This window comes from Tauraco erythrolophus, chromosome 22 (genome assembly GCF_009769465.1).
Source record: "Tauraco erythrolophus isolate bTauEry1 chromosome 22, bTauEry1.pri, whole genome shotgun sequence".
Taxonomy (NCBI): Eukaryota; Metazoa; Chordata; class Aves; order Musophagiformes; family Musophagidae; genus Tauraco; species Tauraco erythrolophus.
This window is the reverse complement of record NC_141486.1, coordinates 7658951-7681882: the sequence shown is the minus strand read 5'-3', so window position 1 is coordinate 7681882 and position 22932 is coordinate 7658951. Positions and strand designations below refer to the sequence as shown.

The window sequence follows — 22932 nt, the reverse complement described above, 5'->3', positions numbered from 1 at the left end:
ACGGTCCCGGGGAGGGAATAAGGCAACGGTTCCTTACCCATTATCTCATGGGTAACGCGGTGTTTGTGATCTGTTTGCACATGGGCAGATAATTGTTTGGAGGAGGGAGAGCACTGCTGATCATTTCCCGTTTGCTGAATAATGGCACTTAAGAGGGCATAAGAAAGCAGCTTTTCCCTTTGGCATCGTCTTGCGCAGGCACACGGGAGCAGAGGCAGGGGAGGCGGTTGTGTCGTGTGGGTATTTGAAGATTATTGAGAACAAAGCAAACTGTGTGCAGAGGTTCAAAAAAAAAAACCAAACGGGCTTCACAGAATGATGAGGGAAGTAACGTTGACAAAGCTTTGTGTATCGGGCTGCGTTATAAATAAGAGCATGACAGATCCTTCAAGTCTAAAAAGCACTGCACGTCCCCTAAAAACTTCGGCGATTCAAGCAGATGTGTCGCTTCAAGCATTTTTCCTGGCGCGTTAATGGCTTGAATAGTGTTACAGAATAAAATTCTTGGCTGTGTGGCATTATCAAAGACGGAGACAGCCGGGTTACACGGGAGTTGCGTTTGCGGCAGGGAAGCACTTCAAAGTTGAGGAGTGCTACGGCGGCACTAGCTGAAGATCAAACGCTCACTTGCCTTTTCCACCCCCCTCTCCTGTAAAGTCCTGAAGGAGCGACGTGGGGGGACTGAAGAAAGGCAAATAGTCCCTGTCTGGTTCCTCAGAGCCCCCCTGCCCGCGGCACAGCATCATCCCTGTGCCCTGCAGGGTCGATGATGGGGCTGGGCACAAACCTTGGCCAAAGTGGCTCCATCTCCGGGGTCTGCAAGGCAAGGGCGAGGCCTGAGCGGGGGCAAAACCTTCTCCTGCCTCTTTCAGGGTGTGCGGGGAGTATGTGCTGCCTGTGGCAGTGGGCTCCGTTGCGGCACAGGCTGTCAGGAAGCCCCCCCGGGGTTATTGCTTCAGCCTGCTGGGGAATGCCCCGTGCTTGGCTTGATCTTGGATTTGGGGTGGGATTTTATTAGTTTGGTACTTAAGTAAGTCTGTCCTCGAGGCAGTGCCCTTAGCTGGGCTCCGTGGGGCTCCGACGCCGCTTGAGTTTATGCTCCCGCGCACTTCCCCTTTCGCCCGCGCGCCTCCCCGCGTTACTGGCCCTTTAAGGCGAGGGGGCGTGGCCAGCGCGCAGGGGCGGGGCGCAGGGCTGGCGCCCACTTCCGTCGGCGGACCGGACGCGCGCGAGGCGCCGCGGCCTGAGGCGAGGCTGGCGGCGGCGCCGGGCCGGGCCGGGAGGCTCCGTGGCGGAGAGCCGCGGCGGCAGCGGGGCGAGGTGAGAGGGAAGGGAAGGGCTGGGCTTTCTCGGCCGTGACGGCGCGGGCGCTCCCCGCCGCGTGCGCGGAGGAGGCCGCGTTCCCCCCGGGCTCCGCTTTGTCTCGGTCCCGCTCCCTCACGCCGCCTCAGGGCAGGCGCGGCCCCGCGGGGCCGGGCCGGGGCTGCTTGGCGGGAAGGGAGCGGCGCGCTCCGCGGCTCGGGCGGCCTCGCCGGGCGGGGCTGCTGCGCGGCGAGGCGTTGAGCCGCCGCGCGGGGGGCACCGGGGGCTGTTGCGGAGCCGCCGTCGGTCGGTGCCCGGGTGGGCGGGGGCGGGTCGGTGGGGCCGGAACCGCCTTCGCTTTCTGTTTGCCCGGAGCGTTGGCGTGCGCAGGTGTGGGCGCTCCCCGGGGGCAGCGGGCAGAGCCGTCGGTAGCGGAGCGCTGCGGTGCGCGGTTCTGCCGAGGTTTGTCCGCCCGCCTGCGCTCGGTTGGGGTTAAGTTTTTACACCTGTTGTCAGGAAGAGGCGCGGCGGGTGCTGCCTCGCTCGTGTTCGAGCGGCAGAGGGGGTTCGGCTGCAAAGCGAACTTGGCGCTCAGCGAGCGTGGGTTCGATGTGGAGCGCGTTAATCTAAACCGGAGCAATTCTCAGTCGTAACGTGCGAACTGAAGCGATTTCTGGGGGTTACTGTTTTGCTCCAGCCCTTCGGAGTGCCATCAAGGCTCGGCTCCCAGAGTATGGATTTCTGACGACACCGCTTCGCTGTGCTGCACTCGAGGGCAAGCATGGGTGAAGGTCTCGGCCCCCTGCCCTAGCTGCAGGGCAGCGCTGCTCCCTTCTGCACTATGTGACCTGGCACGCCTGCACAGCAAGGAGCTTCCTTTTCCAAAGGTAAACACTGCAGTTATTTTTTTCTCGGTATGTACATATGAAGAAATGCATGGTTTTGCGTTATCTAGATTCCCCTTTTGCTTTCCTTGTTGTGCCAAATAACAGAAGCAATTGCCATTGTTCCTTTTTATATCGTTAGTTCAAATGTTCATGCTTTTCCAGTGTGGAGTTTTTCAGACCAGCAGGATCTGAGGTGACTGTATTGCTGCTTAGTGAAGAACTTCTGGTTTTAGGGGAAGCAAGCTGTGGTGAGGATTTTGTGATGCTAACTGTAATAATAGTGAAGAAGTTCTGCATAAATATCCTTTGCTTTTGACAACAGGGATTTGTTGACCCATAAATTTTAGCAGGAGATTAAGAAAAAAAGCTAATTAAATTTGTACTCATTAGACCTAGTTTCCACAGATACCAGCTAAACAACGTAATGAACTTTGGCATTGTAGTTCTGGAAAGCACGCGTTAAGTGTGGATGAGGGTTTTTTCTGTGTAAAGTGAATTTTCATGTCGTGCAGTTTGCTAATTACGTCATTTGATTTCTGTTTGGTGCTTTGCTTTTACTATTTGCCATTGAGCAGATGTTTTTCTGTAACATTTATTTAATGCTTTAATCTGTATTTCTTTGTTTAATTGCACACGCCTATATGATGTAAGAACAACCAGGAACATGTGCATGTAGACTGCTAATGAGTTACATAAATCCTGAAACTCACCACACTTGAAATTCATTAGGTAGTGTTGTGGCTGAAAGGAAATCCCTTGTCACTTTCAGTCTTTGGACTTCTGTTAATTCCTTCTCCTTTCCATCCGAAGAATGAGCACATGTCGATGGTGTACGCTGAGTGGTTCTGACACCACCGAGTTCCTGAAGAGCTATGCTTCTAAATGGTTGTCCCCGGAAGATCTTGAAGGATCCAGCGATGATCTCTGCTACTGCCTGGAGTGTGTGGTTGAATACCACAAAGCAAGGGAAAAACTGCCGAAGTTGCATGAGGTAATTAAGAGATCTGGTTCCTACCCATTACTGAGCAGAGGACTCGGAATTGGAAGAAAACTTCAGAAGAGGTTTCTCTGGTCCAGCCTCAGTGTAGGGGGGAGTTTTGTGCAGAGGTTGTGATTTAGTGGTTTTGGGAAATAGGGTACATTGCTTTTTAACTGTCTCTTTTTTTATATTGAGTTGCAAAGAGCTGATTGTAAAACAGGGAGACGCTCTTGTTTTGCATATATTCAAACTAGCAAGAACTAAAACAGTAGTGGGAAGTTGGTAACTAGACATTAGAGCTTGAACTTTTTTCATGCTGTAATGATTTGACGTCTGAAAAAAAGAACACCTGCCAAAAAACTGAACAGCTCTATTTCTTTTTCATGTGTATTCTTCCTTCCTCTGACTTCTGTTCAGCTTTCGGTTTGCTTTTTGTTTGCTTTCATTTCTCATTCATAGTTTTCTACTGTGCTTGAATTTCAGAGATCTGATCTTGCAAGCTGTCACGTTATGGCACAAGGTCAGACCAACAGAGGTCAGGGAGACCAGTCTATCAGTTTCCCGAGGAAGACGAGACCCTTGTGTCCGACTCCCCCTGCCCCCTCTGGGCAGCCCACGGAATCGGAGGGTGTTTGTCTAACCTACCTAGGGACCCAGCACCAACAGAGGTCAGGAGGTAATTTGACCAGTATACCAGTTTCCCAAGAAAGACCAGACCCTTGTGCCTGACTCTCCCTGCCCTCCTTCTGGGCAGCCCACGGAATCGGAGGGTGTTCGCCTAATCTATTCAGGGACCCCACCAGCAGTATGATGGGCCAAATTCCATGTATTGATTATGAAGGTTCTGGAAACTTATATATATAATTTTATTACATATGTTCGTGACGGAATACAGAGTCGAAGACAGCCGGTGATAGGGACTGACTGCGAAACAGATTTGATTTGGAATAATATAAAACCAGAACTGATCAGTGATAATACTCAATAGCTGCAAGATGTTAGTAAATAAATGCTCATAACACAGAGCTGTCACCCAGTAGGCGTCCCTATGGGGGGAGAAGAGAGGTCCAGCTGGTCGACTGATCCCAGATGTTTTGATGGAGGGCTTCTCCCTGACATCCCCTTCTCTTTTGCCGTTTTTTACTATTTCTTTACCTTCAGGTGGAGCTTGAGTGACTCTAGTCATACATACCTCTGTTAGGATTGGTGTAAATTTTCCTCGCTTCGATTTAAAGATACAGGTTAAACGAATTTCAGAGCGCACGCTCAGCAAGGGGTGGTCACAGCCCGGAGGTGGGTCAGCTTCAGGACACGATTTCACCATCACTGCTGGGGCAGCAGTTGCGATCCATCTTTCTTGATGGCAGCTGTGTGGTTATCTTCACCAGGCACTCTTTATCCCTGATAACAGGGACGAGCCGTGGTACCTCCGTACCACTCTACTCCCCATTCCAAGGGTATTGCGCAGGCCTTGTTTGTTCCAAGTGCGTTCTGTTCCCGGGAGCAGCAACTGTGTCTCATCTCAGAGCTGCTCTGATATTACAGCTTATGTTGAGATACAAGCTGAACTTTGCGGGGCAGTATTCTCCCGTTCCCCCCCCAATTTCAGTTATTTTCCTACACAAGCATATGAGACTGTGTAATTAAAAACAATCAGAAAAGTTTTAAAACTCTTTATTATAAGCCTTTTATAATTCTCAGTATCCGATTTTGCGTTTTGGAAAGCTTATTTTCTCTTATGTGTGTATGTAAATGAGTATTTGTAGCTAATCGATCATAATACAGATATCTAAAAGGTTGCTCTTTAAATTAGTCAGATTTCTCTGGAGGATAATCCCATGTGAGTATAGATTGGAAATTAGCGGAGTGATGGGACTGCTGAAAGTTCCTTTCTGTGCTTATTAACTGTAGGAAATAACCTTGGTTTCTAATTGAGGTTTGGAGCAGTTACTTTAGATGAGTAATGTTAAGTGAGCTGAATCCCCTGCAGATACTCAGCGAGGCAATCAGTGTGTTTACGTTCACTCCTTTCCACTAATACATTGCAAAATAAGGGAGAAGGCAAGATTTAAGAATTACTTTTCCCATCTTCCTTAATATGATCGTTTTCTGTACCGTGCACTTCTTTATATTGGCCAGTGGAATGAAGTTTTGTGACTAACCTATGGCCTGAAATAATTATAGAAAAGGTTTACGAATATTTAACAGAATTACAAAAATGCTTCTGGTTGGAATACCGCTTTTTAAAATATTACTTTATAATCTTAACTCTGAAGTGAGGGTTTTGTGGTTTGCACAGTCTGAATGCCGGATCAAAACTTTATTGTTTCACACTTGGAAAGAAACTTTTCAAAATGAAATTGTAATTTTTGAAAGTCTAGTTAAGGTTTCTGCATGTGATAATAAATGTCCTTAATCACTTTCTTCACAAATGCTCTTTGATTTGTTGTTTCTCCCCACTGAACAGGTCTTGTGGGAGTTGGAAACCTCCCGTCTTGTTGCCCACATTGAGAAATCCATGCGAGAAGAAGCTGGAGAGGATGACGAGTTGTTTATAGTGGATGAGAATGGAGAGACACAGCTGTCTGGTTATGTGGGCCCGGATTTTGAGAATAACCTGCGAGTACCCCTTCTGGAAATACTGAAATACCCATATCTGCTGCTGCACGAGAAACTCAGTATGTAGCTTACACTCTACAGTTGGAAGGGAATGATATTGTTTCTACTGAAGGAGCTGCAAGTAACGAATAGTAGTTAAACCCCAAAGTTCCTCTACGTGTGTGCATATATATGTATTATATTAATTTTGACACTAATTTTTTTTTTATTTCATGAGCATATGAAGTGGTCCTCACTACAACCACGTTTGTCCTTTTAGGTGAGCTGTGTGTAGAGGTGCTCTGTAAAATGGAACAAAGTCACAGCTCCTTTCACGTCTTTGAGAAATATCCAGGAATTTATCTCTTTCTGGTACACCCGAATGAAGTGGTAAGTTACTTTTTCTGTTCCACTAAAGCTTAGGATCTGTTCGGATGCTATTTAAAACTTACTTTTAATGACAAGAATGTGAAAATGGTAACATTCAGAATTCTAAGTGCTTGATTTTCTGTTTTGTTTTCTTTTTTCCTTTAACAGCATATATAAAAATGAGATTTCAGTAGGCATATGGTTATTCTTGCTGAAGGAGAGAAGACTCTTCTTTTGCAATAGCTTCTAGAGTCACTTTACAGTTTGCATTTGGTCAGCAGAAATTGCAGATGTTCAACCAAACTGTAAATTTATATACTCCTATACTCCCAAGTGGAATTCTTCTTAAATGGGCAAGGGATTGTAGTTTAGTGTATTCATCACCTTTTCCTTCCATGTTCTTTCTCCATCCCTAGAAGCTTTCACATTTTCATAATATTCAGAAACTTAACAGTTGAAAAAGTGAGAATAGTGTAGTTACTTGGAAGGAGCATGCTCAGCAGTGTACTTCCTCAGAAATACCCTTTAATTGTCACTGAATTTTGTCATTGGAAGGAAGCGATACTGTGTTTTAATGGATTTGTGTGTTCTGTGGTGGGACAACTCAAAACTCTGCAGACTCTTTTTTCCTGGGTCTGTGTCTGAATCCATACAGATATTTTAATATTGAACAGTCAGAGATCAAAAGTTCATCTGAAAGTGTAAATGTGAGAGCTCCATTCTTTATGATATTTAGAAGTGTTAGCTGGTCTTTAGGTTCTCCTTTTGAATCCAGTCTCTTAAAGTAACAAGAGAAATTTTGGAATACTGAAAGTGTCTAGGTAGGAAGAGTTGAGAAACTTTGCAATTGCAGTTGTTACCAGCACTTCTATTTTATTTTTTACGGTCAAAAGGATTTGAGTGATTACAAAAAAGACCCAGGGTTCTCAAAGCAGTACAGATGTGTCTGAGTGCTTACTTTTCTACGTTGTTTTGAAGATGATGCATTATCCTGCAAGAAGGCTGTTCCTTCAGACTACACATAGACATCCTAGAAGTGAAACTGGAATCAGTAATAGGGAAGAGTACTGAAAAGTAGTGATAACACAGAGAACTTGGGAACATACACCCTGCTACAACTGGGAGAGCCTGTTCGAACAGTGAATCCTGGTTTCATGCACCACGTTAACACTGAAGGGAGATGGCATGTTTTCTTTACATGATATTAGAAAAGTCCCTGTGTGATATGTTTATCTGTGTAAAGTGAATTTGGATGTGTAACTGTCAAAAGAGTATTGACTTGTAACTCTAGTGGGCTTTTTGTTTGTATCAAGAGAGCACGAGTTTGTTCCATCATTTTCCCCACTTCATTTGATGCAGCTTTGGAGAGTCAGGTTACATTTGCTGTGACTGGTGGGCAGGTTGTGGCTGTACCGTTTCTAAGACTGGCTTACTTAAACACTAATGTGGAGGACAATTTCAAGACGTCCTAAGAAACAGTAGAAGGTTTAATAGCATTGTGCTTCACACTTGCTGAAACTCTAAAGTTTTCTCAGGTCAGAGAATGATTCCACCAAGGCAAGAAGGGACAAGTGTCCTGTGCTGACAGCACAACTTAGCTATAGGATACAAGTGGTAAATATTGGTCAATAATGTTTAAACAATATCAAGCAAGTACAAAACCAAATGCTGTCCCTTTTTCACATGAATGCCAAAGAGTTCTATTTGTATATATTACCCTGAGATTGAAGTTCTTTATTGCCAACATCTCCTAGGTATAGTAAATCTATTTTGTAAGTTTATTTTGGAAAAAGACTCTTAACTTGCAATTATGAGACCTTACTTTAGTAAAAATATACTTTTGTCCCATTTGTAGTATCAATGGAATACTCCTAATCTTACAGCATGGTGATTTTACTTGTTCTTTTTGTTAATATATAACTGTTTTGCTTCAATCCTTAGATTCGTCGATGGGCCATCCTAACAGCAAGGAATTTAGGGAAGGTTGACAGGGATGATTACTACGACTTACAGGAAGTGCTAACTTGCTTGTTCAAAGTTATTGAGTTGGGGCTTTTTGAGAGTCCAGATATTTACAGCTCTTCGATGATTGAAAAGGGTAAACTCATCCTTCTGCCATCTCATTTATATGATACTACCAACTACAAGAACTATTGGCTAGGTGAGTATTTATGGTCAGAAATGAATTTGTACGTGTAGTCTCTCTTATCTCGTAAGCACTTCTTTCAGGTCACAGCACTACTCTTTCATAGGTGTTGTTTATTTTGGGGCATGTCAATGGGAAAATGGAACATTGAGCAGCTGCAGTAGTGGGATAGTGTTTAATGAGTTTCATGTTGCTGTCGAGCTCTTTGGTCAAGTGTTACGCTGGTAATGGCATTTGGAAAATGATCCTTGGACTTGGTGAAAACTAGAAAAAATTTTTGCAAATACACAGGCAAATTGCTGCTTTTTTTTTTTTGTAGGGATTTGTATGTTGCTAACGGTACTGGAAGAACAAGCTATGGACTCCTTGTTACTGGGCCTAGACAAACAAAATGATTTCATGCAGTCTATACTTCACACCATGGAGAAAGAAGCAGTTGGTAACTAATTTTGATACTGAGACTAAGACAGTTCGTAGCCTATTTTTCATCTTTGTCAAACTTCCTTGTTTAATTGAGTAAATTCATAGGAGTGTAATGCTGGGGTGATTTTAACTGAGGCTTATTTATCTTGCGGAAGGTGGCCAGTATGGCACAATACTAGGGCAATACTGGCCAATACTGAAAAATGACATTCAAACAAACTGTGAAGTGGAGAAGGGATAGCAGTGCTTTGCAAAAGGCTGGTTTAGAGAGGACAAATCTGTAGTTTCTACCGTATTGTTTTCATTTAATGTACAGGGCATATGGGAACGTGCATTTCTCTGTGGCCTGAAGTTTGGATTCTGAGTCCTAAAATAAACAAACACCACCTTCTGAATTGCCACAACTTGCTTAAAATTTGACTCTTCTGTCCATCTGTTTGAGGGAACCCCTTTTGCGGTTGGGAGTTCAGACTTCAGACTAGTAGTAGCCTTTGGGCTGTTCTTCTAGGCCACATGCTATGGCATAGCCCGGGAATGGCATATGAGGTCAAGACCAAGGCTGCCTCTTAAACGACTAGAACTCTGTAAGCTTATTATGTTTACTGAGGACATGATATTATCTTACATGAAGAAGGAAGAACACTTGAAGGAAAACTGATTACTCCTAGCTTAAATACAAGTATAAATTGTCATAGCTGTGTAAGTTGTACCCGGTCCTTAGAACAGCACTGCAAAAATCAGCGTGGAAGAATCAGTTTCACAGTGCTGGGAAATGTTAATAATGGTTATCGAAGTTCCTGTTGATTTAAGACTGCATAAGGAGCAGTGTCTGTCTGTATAGATGAGTGAGGTTGACTTTTTTTAATCCTTTTTCTTTTTTCGGGTTAAAAGGTGTAGATGCAACTTACTAGAATACTTATCTTTGTATTAGTATTTAAGAAAAATCAATGAAAACCAAGTACTTTCAACTTCAGCTTGGTGTAAGAATGTACAGGACTCTTGCATTTCATCTCTCCCCAATATTACTGTTATGTTTCAGATGAATCTACTGACCCTTTCTGGCCAGCGCTGCATTGTTTCATGATTATTTTGGAGCAGCTCGGATCTAAAGTGTGGGGTCAGCTTATTGATCCTGTCCAAGCCTTTCAAACCATTATCAACAATGTGAGCTACAACAATGAAATAAACAATATTCGCAGTAGCTTTAAGAGGTCAGTTTTATTACGAGACTAGAACAGTTCTATGATTTTCATACCAGGTAGCGTAGTAGCTTGGTCTTGGTTTTCTTGTCAGTGCTGCCTTAATTTGGGTTGGGGGAGGGAGATGACAAGGAAAAAAATTGGATGTTGCTAACTTCAAGCAAAGAAAAGTTGAACTAGGTTCGCTAAAATTTTGAAGTTCTTCCAAAAAATACTTGCTCACTTCTTTTTGACGACTGTGATGTCTGTTAGACTTTTCAGGATTTTCTCCCAAATCAAGAAGGTGGCTAACTGTTTAGTGCTTATTTAGCACTATAACTAACTTGCACTTAAGTTTAATGAAGATTGCGGTGTCTCAGACTCTTGGTAAAAATTATGGGAATTCCAGAGTCTTCAGTGAATGACATAGTTTTAGATTTTAGTGTAGTTCCAGATGACAACTGATTTGAGTTTGCTTTCAGCTCATGTTAAGTCTTAAATATTTCTCAAGATTAGATTTGCTTCATGATTTTGTATGGTCTTAAAAGTTTTATTCCTTTTCTGAATGTATTCCCTTCAGGGAAGGTAATCAAGTGAGAATCATGGAGCTCTCCTTTAATGACTTCCATAACATAGTGAACTGCTGACAGGAAATACTTTCAAACACACAGCAGGCATCAGATACTGTTTTAAAAGGCTTTATCTTCATATACTTAACATCCTAAGATAAAATGGATGTTTTGGATCACTTCCGAGTGACAATATTGTCAGTATTGAACAGAAAATTAATTAGGTAGAGTGCTTGTTCAGTGCAGAAGTTGGTTAGTACACTGCTAGGCAGTCTAGAAATAGCTTCTATGGGAGCAGAATTTTGTCCCGTAAGCTTGAACTCCATCTTGCGGCATGCTGTTCCTCTTAAGGATTTTTATAAGATCCAGATCTATTTTGGAAAACTGAAACTATGTCTAGTTGAAAAAAGTTGGTGGAAAATAGTACCTCGATAACCACACCAGTTGTTTTCTGTTTTCCTGTGATACATTTTTAAGCAACTTTGAGTGACAATGTCTTAAATGTTCACTATTTTTATACGTGCACAATCTATAATGTTATAGATACATATATATGGAATGTTATAGATGGCTGAGGAAGGTGTATTAAAGGAGATTTTCTTCATCTAAACAAGCTATTTGAGTCTTGTGTTCGTATAGTCGTGTACAAAGTTTATGAGTATGTAGCCACAACTGAGCTGCATTTATGCATAGAAAATTCAAAGGAAATGGAATTCTGCTGGGTGTTTGTTCTAGGTAGTCAAATCCATGACTTAGTAGAAAGCTCTTTTTCCTGGCACAGTTGCTTCCTCTGCCTCTTATGAGCAGGATAGAACAAGCTCTACAATTTTAAATATATCTTTTCATAGGTATGTTTTGTCACTGACAAGTTCTAATAGTCACATGGTCAGTATCTGAAAAGTGAAATCTGTGTCTTGGCCAGTTGGCTTTCTTGTAGTTTAAGTTAGTTGTGTGGAGTCTATAATTATTTGTTTTTCTTTTTAGGACAAAATCTGAACCAGAGTCAGACTATAATGATGACATGGCTACTTGCAGTCAGATTGTGTATAATTGTAACACAGAAAAGCCTCAGAAGGTATTAAAAAAAGTTTTATTTCCTTGTTCTTTGAACTCTGATTGCTGAATGGCACTGTCAGTTTAAACTATCCATAAAATACAGAGGGAAAGATACTGTTTCTGCTAGTAATGTTGTAAAGAAAAAATATTAACTAATATATGTCACTACTCTGTGCCTTAAATAGCAACCAGTCTGGTCACTTCTGGTTTACCCTGGTACTTTTGGGCTGTAAGAGGAAAGAAGAATGTGTTTGTGACCGAGGCAGAGATGGTATTAAGCCCCAAGAATTCGTATCAGGATTGAAACAAACATTGGTACATCAATGAAAACTCTGAATTTGTTTTTTTAAAAAAAAGTTGCTGTTTTGAGTTCTTGTGTTTTAGTTTTTGTTTCTCAGTATTTAAACTAATATATTGAGTACAGAGTAATGAGATATGCTTTGATGTACTTTCAAATGTTAGACCATGCTCTAAAATAGTACCATTTTTTCTTGTCATAAAACAGAAGAAACATTTTTGAGTATGTTCTTCTCTTGATGTTGGTATGCTGTGTTTATGAAATGTCTTTTTAAAGGCTTTAAATGTATATTTGATTATCTGAGGTTAAATTATGTCAGCATAACAACATCTTTGGAGACTTTCACAATGATTTTTAAAGGAAATAACTCTTTTACACTTATTTCGTAGGTTACGTTTTAGGAAATGTCTTTGTGTATTAGTTTGATAATTAGTTTTTGCATTTTTTGAGTTTAGATTTTGATGTAGGATATAAGAGGAGTTACCATTTAACGGACATATATTTGAGAGAAAGTAACCTTCATGGCTAGAAAGAACCTGGCAAATTGAACTGTGCAGATGTGCGTGATGAGGATGATACGTGGTGAATTTGTTTTTTCAGGATACTGGATGGAAGACTGCCATATGTCCAGACTACTGCCCCAACATGTATGAAGAAATGCAAACACTGGCTAATGTGCTCCAGTCTGCTATCGGCGGAGATACGCGTGTCCATCAGAGCACGTTTCTGTGGTTCATCCCTTTCGTTCAGTCGCTTATGGATCTCAAAGACTTGGGTATAGCATATATAGTAGAGGTCATTCACTACCTCTGCTCGGAAATCAAAGATATTATCAATGAAAGAGTCCAGCAGTGTGATAAAATCTCTGAATTTTTTCTCCTGATCTTGGTGTCTATTATCGAACTACACAGAAATAAGAAGTGCCTGCATTTGCTATGGATTAGCTCCCGAGAATGGGTGGAAGCAGTGGTGAGATGTGCTAAGCTTCCAGCTATAGCATTTACACGGTGCACTGAAAAAGCACCTGGACACTGTGTGAAAGGTTCACCAGGAGTATCTTTACAAGCTTCTAAATCTGTGCAGCACGCCTGTGTGCAGTTGATACGCAGCCTTCTCAGAGAAGGCTATCAAATTGGGCAGCATGCTCTTTGCAAGCAATACCTAGACAAACTCAATCTTCTTATGCGAGGAAATCTATCTTTAGGTTGGCAGCTGAACATCCAGGAAACCCAGGAATTACAAATGTGTTTAAAGCAAGTTATAAGAAGTATGAAGGACAGAGCATTGAAAACCCCTCTGCCTGTAGGAAACAATGCAAACTCTACAACTTCGCCTACTATCTCTATAAAGCAAGAGAAGAGTGCAGCTGGCTATGGATGTAGCGTGAGCGTACAGGGCGGAGATGACCTTTGTTCACCATTTGCTGTCATGTCAAAGGAAGAAAGAGGTGAAGGTCGTCAAGAGAACCATTTCCCTAGAAGAAAGAGTGCCTGGGAAGAGGAATGTGGAGATGCATCTAAAAGTTCAAGATCTTGGACATCCGCAGAAGGCCTCTTGATGAATATTAAAAAGGAATGTGATGACTTCACAACGGAGAATGCTTTGGCAACAAAAGTATGTGGGAAAGTTCAGGAAAATAGGAATAATAATCTTGTGGCAGGGAAATGCGATACGGATAATCAGTGCTTTAGTCCAAGTGCCCAGCGGTCAGATTTCAGAAGAGGCGGAGAGTTGGAAAACAAATGTGAAGCAGGACTCGTAACACTAACGCATCTGGCTGCTCAAACTTCTTCTGGTTCTCCAAAACATATTTACGGTTCAGATGTGAAGGAAAGCAATGTATCTGCCCGTTCCTCTTCACGGTTTAAAATAGATGTGCATAGAGTCATGAATTTGAAAAACAAGTTACAGAAAACTGAACAGCCCTCGGAAGTATTGCGGTCAGCGAAGGCACGTGACTTGAAAAACTGCAGTTTAGCAACAAGTGCTTCAAAGGCAGAGGTAGAGGAATCCAAGTTTTGCACTGACGATTTGTGTACGAGTAAAGATTGTCATAAACATCAGGGAGTGAATATTGCGAGTGAAAACGAAACCTCTGTTGATACTCCAAGGAGTTGTGAAAGTGTCACCAGTGCTTTTCAATCCAGACTGGTCCTCACTGAACAAGTATCAAAAGAAACACCACTAGATTGCTCTAGCTCCTCTAAAAATGAACCTGGTATGCAGGAAAAAGAAGATGACAGTATTTTGCTTTCAGGGATTAGTGACATCTTGCTGAAGAAAGTATCCACTGAAGAAAAATCAAGTACATTGTTGACGTCTGTGTTAAAGACAGACACTGACATGCAAACTTCAGACTGGGTGCAGCCTAATTTAAATGACTTGGTTAAATATGACTGTAAAGGTCAAATTTCAAAGACACTTTGTATGGATAAAACTTCAGCAAACGATTGTGTTCCATCTAGCTCTGAAAACAAGAGGGATATATCCATCCCTGCGCCTCAGATCAGGCCATTGTCAATGAAGTGTGAATCAAGTGACAGGTTGCTTAAATTTTCAGAATATTTCAAGAGAGAAAACAGTTCAGAGGGGAAGAAAGAGGAGGGTTTTGTGAAGATGGTTTCTGAAGATAAGACTTTAACAGACTCTCAGGTTGATAGAGATCTCAGTAAGTTATCGTTAGCTGCGTATGCCAAAAGTGTCAATTTTCCCTTCGATTCAAGCCAAGAAAGCTCGGTACATCATAATGTATGTGATATTAAAAGGAAAGTGAAAGGTGCTGTAAGATCTTCTGATGGCCAAAGTACCAAGTCTCCTTGTGATGCTGATTGCCCTCCCAATGAAGTCATTGTAATTTCAGATGACTCTGATGAAGAAAAAGGTGTGGCTGACGAGGAGGAAACAAAAAAAAAGAATGAAAATGTATGTCCTGAAGAGCAGCCTTCAACGTCCAGCGGCATTTCTGATAATGATATCAAAATGGAATCAAAGACGCCAAGCTCTCCCTTCTCACTGGAAGACTGTGAGTCTCAGTACTTTGAGTTTGAAACAGAAGAGGATATCTTTTCAGTTTGGCAAGATACTCAAGAATATAGTACGGAAGCAACTCAAGAGTATAAACAAGATCATGTTTCAACATCGGTTCACAGTAGTAATTCAGATGGCTTACTGCACGATGACACAAATGAATGGGGTTATGAGGTGGATTACATAAGTTATGATGCCATGGAAGAAGACGCAGCAAACTTGATAGAAGAGCAGATAGAAGATATTTCTGGTCAGAAAGAAGGTGATAATACAAAAGAAGTAACTAATTCGACATTGCAAGAATCTGTTAGTAAGGGAGATGAAGAAGATCAACTGGAGAAATTTGCAGACAAAGGTGCTGTTGCTAAAAACTTCACACTGGACTCAGAATTGACTAAACCCCAAGCATCTACATCGAACATCTCGTTAGCTTCAAAATTGGCCCTTAAGAAAAATAGCATGAGCCCACGGAAGAGTATAGCAAAATCTAAGGTAGCAAGAACTATTCAAAAAAGTCCTAAAAAACCTTCTGTTCTTAAAACAGCACAAAATAAAAAACCACTTCCAAGTACATCAAAAAATTATCAACCTGGCAGATCATTGCCTGCTGTAGTTCCTCCAAGGAAAGTTCGGCAGTGTCCTGCACCAGCATCAACTGTAGAGGAACTTGGTCTGAAGAAGGCACCTCGCAAAGCGTTTGAGTTATCCCAGCGCTCCTTAGAGAGTGTCGCTCGATTGCGCAGCCATGGTAAAGCTGCAGGAAGAGTTGGAGTTGCACTTGCACAGAAGACTAAACTAATTGCTCCTCAGATTTTGTCTATAAAAAATAATAGAAAACTGCTAGCCTGCCAAGACCTTCAATTTTTAAGGCAGACAAGGCCCAAAAAAAGTGTCAGAGGGAACAATCGTGCAGGAAGTTCTGATAGCAGAAACAAAAAAGTTAGCAAAGTGGATGCAAAATCTATGAAACAAAAGCCTAAAACTTTTGAACTAGCATCTGTTGAAAACCAGAGAGAGAAAAAAAGGGAGGAGACTGACTGTCCCTCTGCCAATGAGAGAAAATTTGAAAGCCTCTCTGTGGAGGAGACGACACGTGTCTCTAAAATGCCTCATTCTTCAGACTCGAACGGAAAATCAGATAACAGCATGATGGTTCCTCCTGTACCTATGGATTCAGATCTCTCTTCTGCTGCAATTGTTGGAGATGATAAAGATGAACCTTCAGGAGAAGGTTGCATTGTCCAGCCCGAGTGTGAGAAGACAACTTCAAAAGAAAATGGGTGTACATCAAATGAAAACAGTGACGATGATGATTTATTTTTAACTCAGTTGGACCCTGTGGATATGGAATTATGTTCCCAGGAGGAAAGTGTACAAGACGCTACTTCAGCTAGTAAAACACTGGAGGAAATGGATACTGCTGAAAGCCTTCAGCAGAACGAATCCTCGACTAAAGAGAAATGTAAGTACAAAGACTGCATGGAAAAAGTGGAAAAACCAGGAGAGTACTGTAGTAAGCATTCAGCCACCAGCTCGGAAGCAGATCACTTGTTTGCCAGACCTTCTCTCCTGCCACCTTCTAAAACAAGAAAGCCTGCCACTACCAAAATTTTCAGCTCAGCAAGTTCTTCACGGAATGCAGCCTTCAGCAAGGATCTTGAAGATGTTAAAAAGCCACCGCCAGCTTCCAAAAGCAAAGTGAACGCAGCGAAACCAGCGGTGGTCAGGCCAGCGAATGTAAAGGCTGTTCCAACAGGAAATCAAACGTGCAAGTCTCCAAGTTTCAGTAATGTGCCTCAACCTCGTACTTCTAATAATATTCTCCAGTCATCAAGTCGACAGAACGACAATGCTTCAAATGTTTCCAGAAGGCCTGGCCGAGAAGGATATTGTTCTTCCTTTCTTGGTGCTCAGCAGCGTGATCATAATATTTTTGTTAATGAAGTCCTAAAGTGGACTCACGCAATGTTTGTAAACTTCAGCCAGTTTGGACCTCCAAGTAGTCTCCTGCGGTCCGTAGTAGCCTCTGTTCCTGTCCAGTTTCAGGGATACAATGACTATTTCAATACGTTTTTCCCCTTGATGATGCTAAATGCCTTTGAAACAGTAAGTAGTTATCTGCCTCTTGGTTTGTTTTCATCAACCCTAGTAAATTTTGCAAAGAGATTTAAAACTGGTTTATGTCCTCTATTTACCTTCTGAAAATGTTGTGAAAATATTAAGGTACAGATCTGTGTTTTGGGGGAAATAATCCAGACAGTTACGTTAAAGACTGGGGACTGTCAGTGTTAATCACCTCAGTGAAGCTTTTTTTTTTGGGTGTGCATCCACAGTAGCATGCAAAAGGAGGGAAAAAGGAGGTGGTTTCTCTTTCTTTACAGCATATAAAGCTGAAACCAGAAATCTTTATTTAGGGAATGGAAGTCTTTCAGTGACAGTGTCTGTAAACAGAGAAGAGCGTAATGCTTTGATTTATGTTGAGAACTTATGTGAGAGGGTAGGTTAATCTGAGAGGTACTTTTTTCCAAACAGCTTAATTTTTATAAATTAATGGTGAGAAAACACAATATTCCTTCAATTAAAGTCTCTATGCTTCCAAGTTCAGTCATTGCATCACTTCTCCTGCAGCAGTAAGGTAGGAGATGAAGTTGATAGTGATAATACCGGTGTTTGAAGGTGAAAATTCAAGGTGGGGGGACCCACGTTTGTTTTGTAGAGCTTTAAATGCAGGGTGGGTCTGGAGGAAGTGCTTTTGTTTGCCCTGTGGGTGTTTATATGGAATGCATATATTAAAAAACGAAAGGAGGAAGACTCTTTGTCTTGTACTTGACAGGTTGTTAGCTTTCTTTTATTTCTGCCTAGTATGTTTGCCCTTTGAGTCATGATAAGTGTTCTGCTAATACACTAAACCCTTCAAAGTCCTTTTATTTAGCTTTTATTTTCCAACATATAGCTGGCACAAGAGTGGACAGAAAACCAGAGAGTAAGAGAGAAGAGTTGCTACTTCTTCTTACAGAACTTCAGTGCTGAGTTGGATACAGCGGATTTTACAGGTAAGAGTTTTGGTTTTCTATAAAACCCTCCGAATTTTCAAGTAATGCCTTACAATGAGCTAGTGCTTACAGATGGATTTTTTTTTTTAATTATTTGCTTTAAATACAGAAAGGATCTTGAATTTACTGTTTTACAGAATGCACGTAACAGAAATTTGTATTTTGCAGGAATTTGTGCATTAAATGTTCAGTATAAAAAGTTACTTGATGGAAAGTATTCCAACAGCAATCTCACTCATTTGGGATTTTGTTTCAGCTTCTTCCAGTAAATAAAATAATCCTTGACTCGCTGTATTTTTATACAGTGCTATGTTGAGGCTTAAGAATGCAGGATGGAGTTAAAACTTTAATAGCTTTAAAAATTAACAGATAGGTATAACTGAAGTATATGCAGTATGTTAATTGTAGCACTTCTGTAGTCAGAAAGTAACTGTAATCATTTTCCTTTTAATGTTCTAATTTTAAAATGTATTTTGGGTAGCTCATTTTCAAGAGAGTGATTTGGCAAGGCAGCTTCATCCAAAGGAGGATGACTTAATCTTTTTGGAGGTCCAAAAGAAAAAAGACACCTTTAGGGAAGACAGTGAGATGGAGAACCATGTACTGAGTGAAGTTGGTCTTGTGACACGCTTTTCTCGTGCGTCTGGCTGTTTGACTAGTAAGTAAATGGGGTTGAAATAAAAGTGGGATTCTTCTCGGTGCTGTAAAACACTTCTTCATAGCTGGCTGTTGGTAGTTGTAATGTACCACTTTCCTCAGAGAAAATGGAGTTGATTTTCCACTGTAGCATGTTGATTCCATGCTAGAAGCTTTGTAGAAGCCAGGAACTGAAGCTGCAGACCTGCTTTCCATGCATTTTTTAGCTAGGGACTTCCTTCAATACGGATGTTAATACTTTGTGTAAGACTAGAAACTACTGATGAGTAAGTAAGTGCTCTGTGCACATCTTCAGGAGTGCGTCGCTGTGAGATACGAAGTGGCATAAACTTCAGTGGTCTCACTGACGGAAATTTTCACTGTCTTCTGGAACGGAAGTTGTGAATTACCAGGATTGCAGAGTATCAGAATTAATGCTGCCTGATTCAAACAGTTATCTGAGTTGTTTTACAGAGCGCTGGTTCTTTTTGCTTGTTTGTTTTGGGGTTTTTCTTTTGGGTGGAGCGGGGAGAGTTGGGTTTTTTTCAGGAATTAGTTGTTTGCTCACTATTAGAAGGCAGCACTTGGTTTTCGTGAATTCTTTGAGTGACCTGTTTGAATATCTTTCAGTTAACAATTTGGTTGTTCTTTCAATTAACAACTTGTGGTTTTGTTGTGGTTTTTTTTTTCCCTCCCCCAACTTTTAATAGGACAAAAGGAGCAGCATACCGTCTGTTACCTTTCTGTGCAAACCCGAGGCGATTTGTCAGGCTTCAAAAATACACTAGTGAAGTGTGTGGTGGTTGGCTCCCTGGTGACAGCACACCGAAAATTCAAAGGTCTACTGCTGTTGAGCAGGAGTCCCCTGGCTAAACCCATCATCAATCCAAGTTACAATGACTTCTGTCCCAGAGATTTGCCCGTGGCTTCAGAAAGCGCTGTAAGTCCTGCGGCTGGAAGTGATGGTTAGGGATGACAAAGTGAGCACTTGGATCTCATGAGTTTTGCGGAACTGGTTTTGCGTGCTGTTTTTTGAGATGACTAAGTGCAAACAGACAAAAGCACGGTGCCTCAAGTGCTTTTGAAACTTTAAAGTTGGTTGATTGGGTGGATAGAGAGAAGTCTGAACTTGGTCAAGTGTTTCTGCTGTATTGACACTGATACTGGTCATGCACTTTAAGCAGCTTCATTTGTTTTTTTCCCTTACTGGAGAGGTGTCTGTTCAGGAAATAAGGCATAATATGGAAAAGGTAATGCATACAAAAGGTGTGTGGAGTAAACGAAACCTTCATTACAGCTTTCAAGTCAGGATTGGGTGTGCATCTAGAGCAAACCTAGAATGAAAAGCTTCCATGCCCTTCTGCGTGTTTGAGGCATAGCTAGAGGGGTGGGGGACATTGTGAAAATACCTAAAACAAACATGGAAGGTTTGATCAACATGAAGTAATTCGTAATTTTTTCCCCTGTCTGTTCCTTCAGGCGTCGGATATGAACGAATACAACGAAGATCAAAAGAGAGCCATTGAGACAGCTTATGCCATGGTAAAACAACATCCAGGGCTTCCCAAGATCTGCCTTATTCACGGACCACCCGGAACAGGGAAATCAAAAACCATTGTTGGGCTTCTGTCTCGTATTTTGAGAGAAGTGAGTGAACGTGATGTGATTGTCATGTGCTCTTGTTTAGTTTCCCAGTGGAAGTCAGTGGCAGCTTAAACTAAATGGAAGTGTAGTAATTACTGGGGGTGTAATTCATTAAGCTGACATAGTTAACTCCGTACAGTATAGGATGTGAAGGTGGAATTAATACCTTTTGGACATCCTGGAAAAACCTTGTTTTACAGAACTGAAAAAGTAAAATCAAGAAAACACGCACAATCAGTAGTGTAAACACTTGTTACATAAAAAAAAACCCTTAATATTTTGATGTATTAAGGAATGTTATTTGGCCTGTCCCATTTAATGGTTTTCATATTAGCATCCAGTAAGTTCATCAAATACATCATTGTTGAAGGGAATTTATGCAAATAGTATCAATACATTTGACTTCTTACTCCATGTAAGACATACCTGAAGAGATATTAAAGGGTGATAGTCCCCATACTCTGCATGCTGATTGAGACAAGTGTACAGTCTGACTTATAAATCACAAATGAAAACAATCTGAAGAGCCTGTTTTGGTTTATTGTTAATTGACCTACAGAACACTAGGAATGAGAAAGCAACTCAAAAACCAAATCCCAAGATCAAGACAAACCGTTTTCTAGTTTGTGCACCATCAAATGCTGCTGTTGATGAACTCATGAAAAAGATCATCGTTACATTTAAGGAAAAATGCCAAAACAAACAGGAGCCTTTGGGTATGGTTTATTTTAAAATTCTGTTTATATGTTAAATGGACAAAACCTGAAAGAGAGACTGGAACAGTTGATTACATGTAATGCTTTTATACTTCTCTAAGCAGCTTTTTTCTCTTGCTGAACATGACTGGTAAATCCTCATACTGTTATTAGATTTAATGTGCTTTTCTAAAAGATGTATTATGTTTTTTTATATAAATAGCACTTGGTCTTTATAGAGACATTGCCCCTGTCCTCGTAGCGTTAGTTTCAGTTCACCAGTTTTTAAGTACTCCTCAAAGATTTAAACACAAGACTATTAGCTTTATTTTGAATAAAATTGAACTTTGCTGATCATGCTAAACAGACTGATGAAAATTTTGACATGTCAGAGCCTCTCACTTTCTTTTTTTTCCCCTTCTCTTAGTTTGTGAGTAATACAAAGTAGACGAATTCTGAACAAGGCATCTAGTCTGTGTTGGTGTTAAAAAAAAAAAATTTGCATTGTAACCAAATGGTAATTTGATTTTGACTTACCAGCTGTGCTGCTGATGGTACTCAGTAATTTTCTAACTTTGGAATTCTGTCACTTTTAGATAAAGAAGCCTGAGAATAAGAGGTGGTTCTGTTAACTCAAAATAACATTCTTAACTGTTAGCTACCACTAAAACATAGGCAACGTTGGGTTTTTTTTGAGCTTGGAGCTACTGAATTTTTTTGTAGCTGTGTTTAGATAAGTACAAATAAATTGTTGCAAACCCTTGAAAAGCAGAAAGGGAAAAGCCTTGTTTGATATTCATGATGTTTAAATTATTTTCTTTCTTTCATACCAAAGTGCAGAGATAATTAGAGCAATCTAAAAGTATTTTGACTCTGATTTTGTAAACAGGAAATTGTGGTGATATCAAATTAGTGCGTCTTGGTGCAGAAAAAGCAATCAACAGTGAAGTCCGGGGATTTAGCCTGGATAAGCAAGTTGAACATAGAATGAGTAAGTAACATGCAAATCAGACTTCTCTTCAGTCGTCTTTCAGAGCTTGATGATGTTTTACACTTGGGACTGCGTGTCCTTTACGAAGGAAGATCAGGCAGAAGATTCTTCTGCAATAGTGCTTCTTAAGCACTGTTTTTCTCAGTCTTAGTGGGAAAGTGTCATCTTACACGTGGCCTAAAATCTAAGCAAAACCAAAGAAATAAGTAAGACGACTTCTCTTTGTTTGTTTTTTAAAGAAATTATAAATGCATTTTAAAGCCATCGTTTTTAAGCAACGTGGCTATGCAGCATTTGAGAGCTACAGTTGAAACCAAGTCTCATTATCTTTGTTTTACAAGATAAGAGCTCAATAGAAAAAGGGAGAATGCAACAACAAATGAGTTTTTCCATTTGTTCTTAATAACTTAAGATGCATGATTGAGAGCAAGTGTTACTGTAACATAGTGTTTTCTATTCCTTCTGTATGTTTTCCATTGTTTCATTATAGAGCGAAAGCCAGCTGACTGTGACCAGGATATTCAGAAGAAAAAAGCAGCTCTGGATCAACAGCTGGACATGCTGTCTCGTCAGCGTGCCATGCACAGATGTGAGAAGAGGGAGGTAGTAAGATAATAGTATTTTTAATCCTGTTTTTTCTGTGTTTTTTTTTTATTTTTTTTTTTAATTTAGAACTGAATCCAAAGAGTAAAGGACTCTTAATGCCATCTCTGAGCAGTAACTGCCTCTCCACCTGCTTTTTCAACTAATGCAAGTGTTGGTTAGCACTGTGAAAGGGAATGAGGAACTTTACATCAGGAATTATTTTTTTTTGTCTTTTTATACTGATATTTTCAGCAGGTCAATCATGCTACTTCTTGCCCTAGTGTTCAGTAGTCTTATTTGGTTCTATCACCTCTGTAGCCATATTTATAAAACTTAACAAATTAACTTGTGTACTTCAAAGCTCTCTATTTAAGTGGAAGTGGCAAGATACCATGTTATCTGAGACTGAGATGTGTTACACTTGAAGTTTTCCATTGTTTTTGGTCTAAAAATTTGGCATTTGTGCTTAGGTTACAGATTTCTGATGGTAAACCGC

At 41.0% G+C, this 22932-nt stretch overlaps 1 protein-coding gene across 9 annotated transcripts in view; it reads left to right on the top strand.

Annotated features, from left to right (window-relative positions):
• The first annotated feature begins 2007 nt into the window (after nucleotides 1-2007).
• The window catches only part of SETX (senataxin), a 31111-nt gene continuing 10186 nt past the window's right edge, over nucleotides 2008-22932 (top strand). For 4 of the 9 annotated variants that reach the window (XR_015222797.1, XM_086625364.1, XM_086625360.1 and 1 more), the window contains exons 1-16: nucleotides 2008-2189; nucleotides 2919-3180; nucleotides 5636-5846; nucleotides 6047-6156; nucleotides 8077-8296; nucleotides 8601-8720; nucleotides 9744-9915; nucleotides 11436-11526; nucleotides 12406-16938; nucleotides 17786-17885; nucleotides 18367-18543; nucleotides 19232-19461; nucleotides 20001-20168; nucleotides 20725-20881; nucleotides 21750-21851; nucleotides 22342-22454. Coding sequence is in view for 8 of the 9 variants with exons in the window: in XM_086625364.1 (XP_086481490.1) it covers nucleotides 3001-3180; nucleotides 5636-5846; nucleotides 6047-6156; nucleotides 8077-8296; nucleotides 8601-8720; nucleotides 9744-9915; nucleotides 11436-11526; nucleotides 12406-16938; nucleotides 17786-17885; nucleotides 18367-18543; nucleotides 19232-19461; nucleotides 20001-20168; nucleotides 20725-20881; nucleotides 21750-21851; nucleotides 22342-22454 (6684 nt within the window). In the remaining variant the exon portion in view is untranslated. Of the gene's footprint in view, nucleotides 2190-2918; nucleotides 3181-3651; nucleotides 3845-5635; nucleotides 5847-6046; nucleotides 6157-8076; nucleotides 8297-8600; nucleotides 8751-9743; nucleotides 9916-11435; nucleotides 11527-11692; nucleotides 11823-12405; nucleotides 16939-17785; nucleotides 17886-18366; nucleotides 18544-19231; nucleotides 19462-20000; nucleotides 20169-20724; nucleotides 20882-21749; nucleotides 21852-22341; nucleotides 22455-22932 lie in introns of those variants that run through there. The other 5 variants (XM_086625362.1, XM_086625361.1, XM_086625363.1 and 2 more) reach the window with 5 other exon arrangements.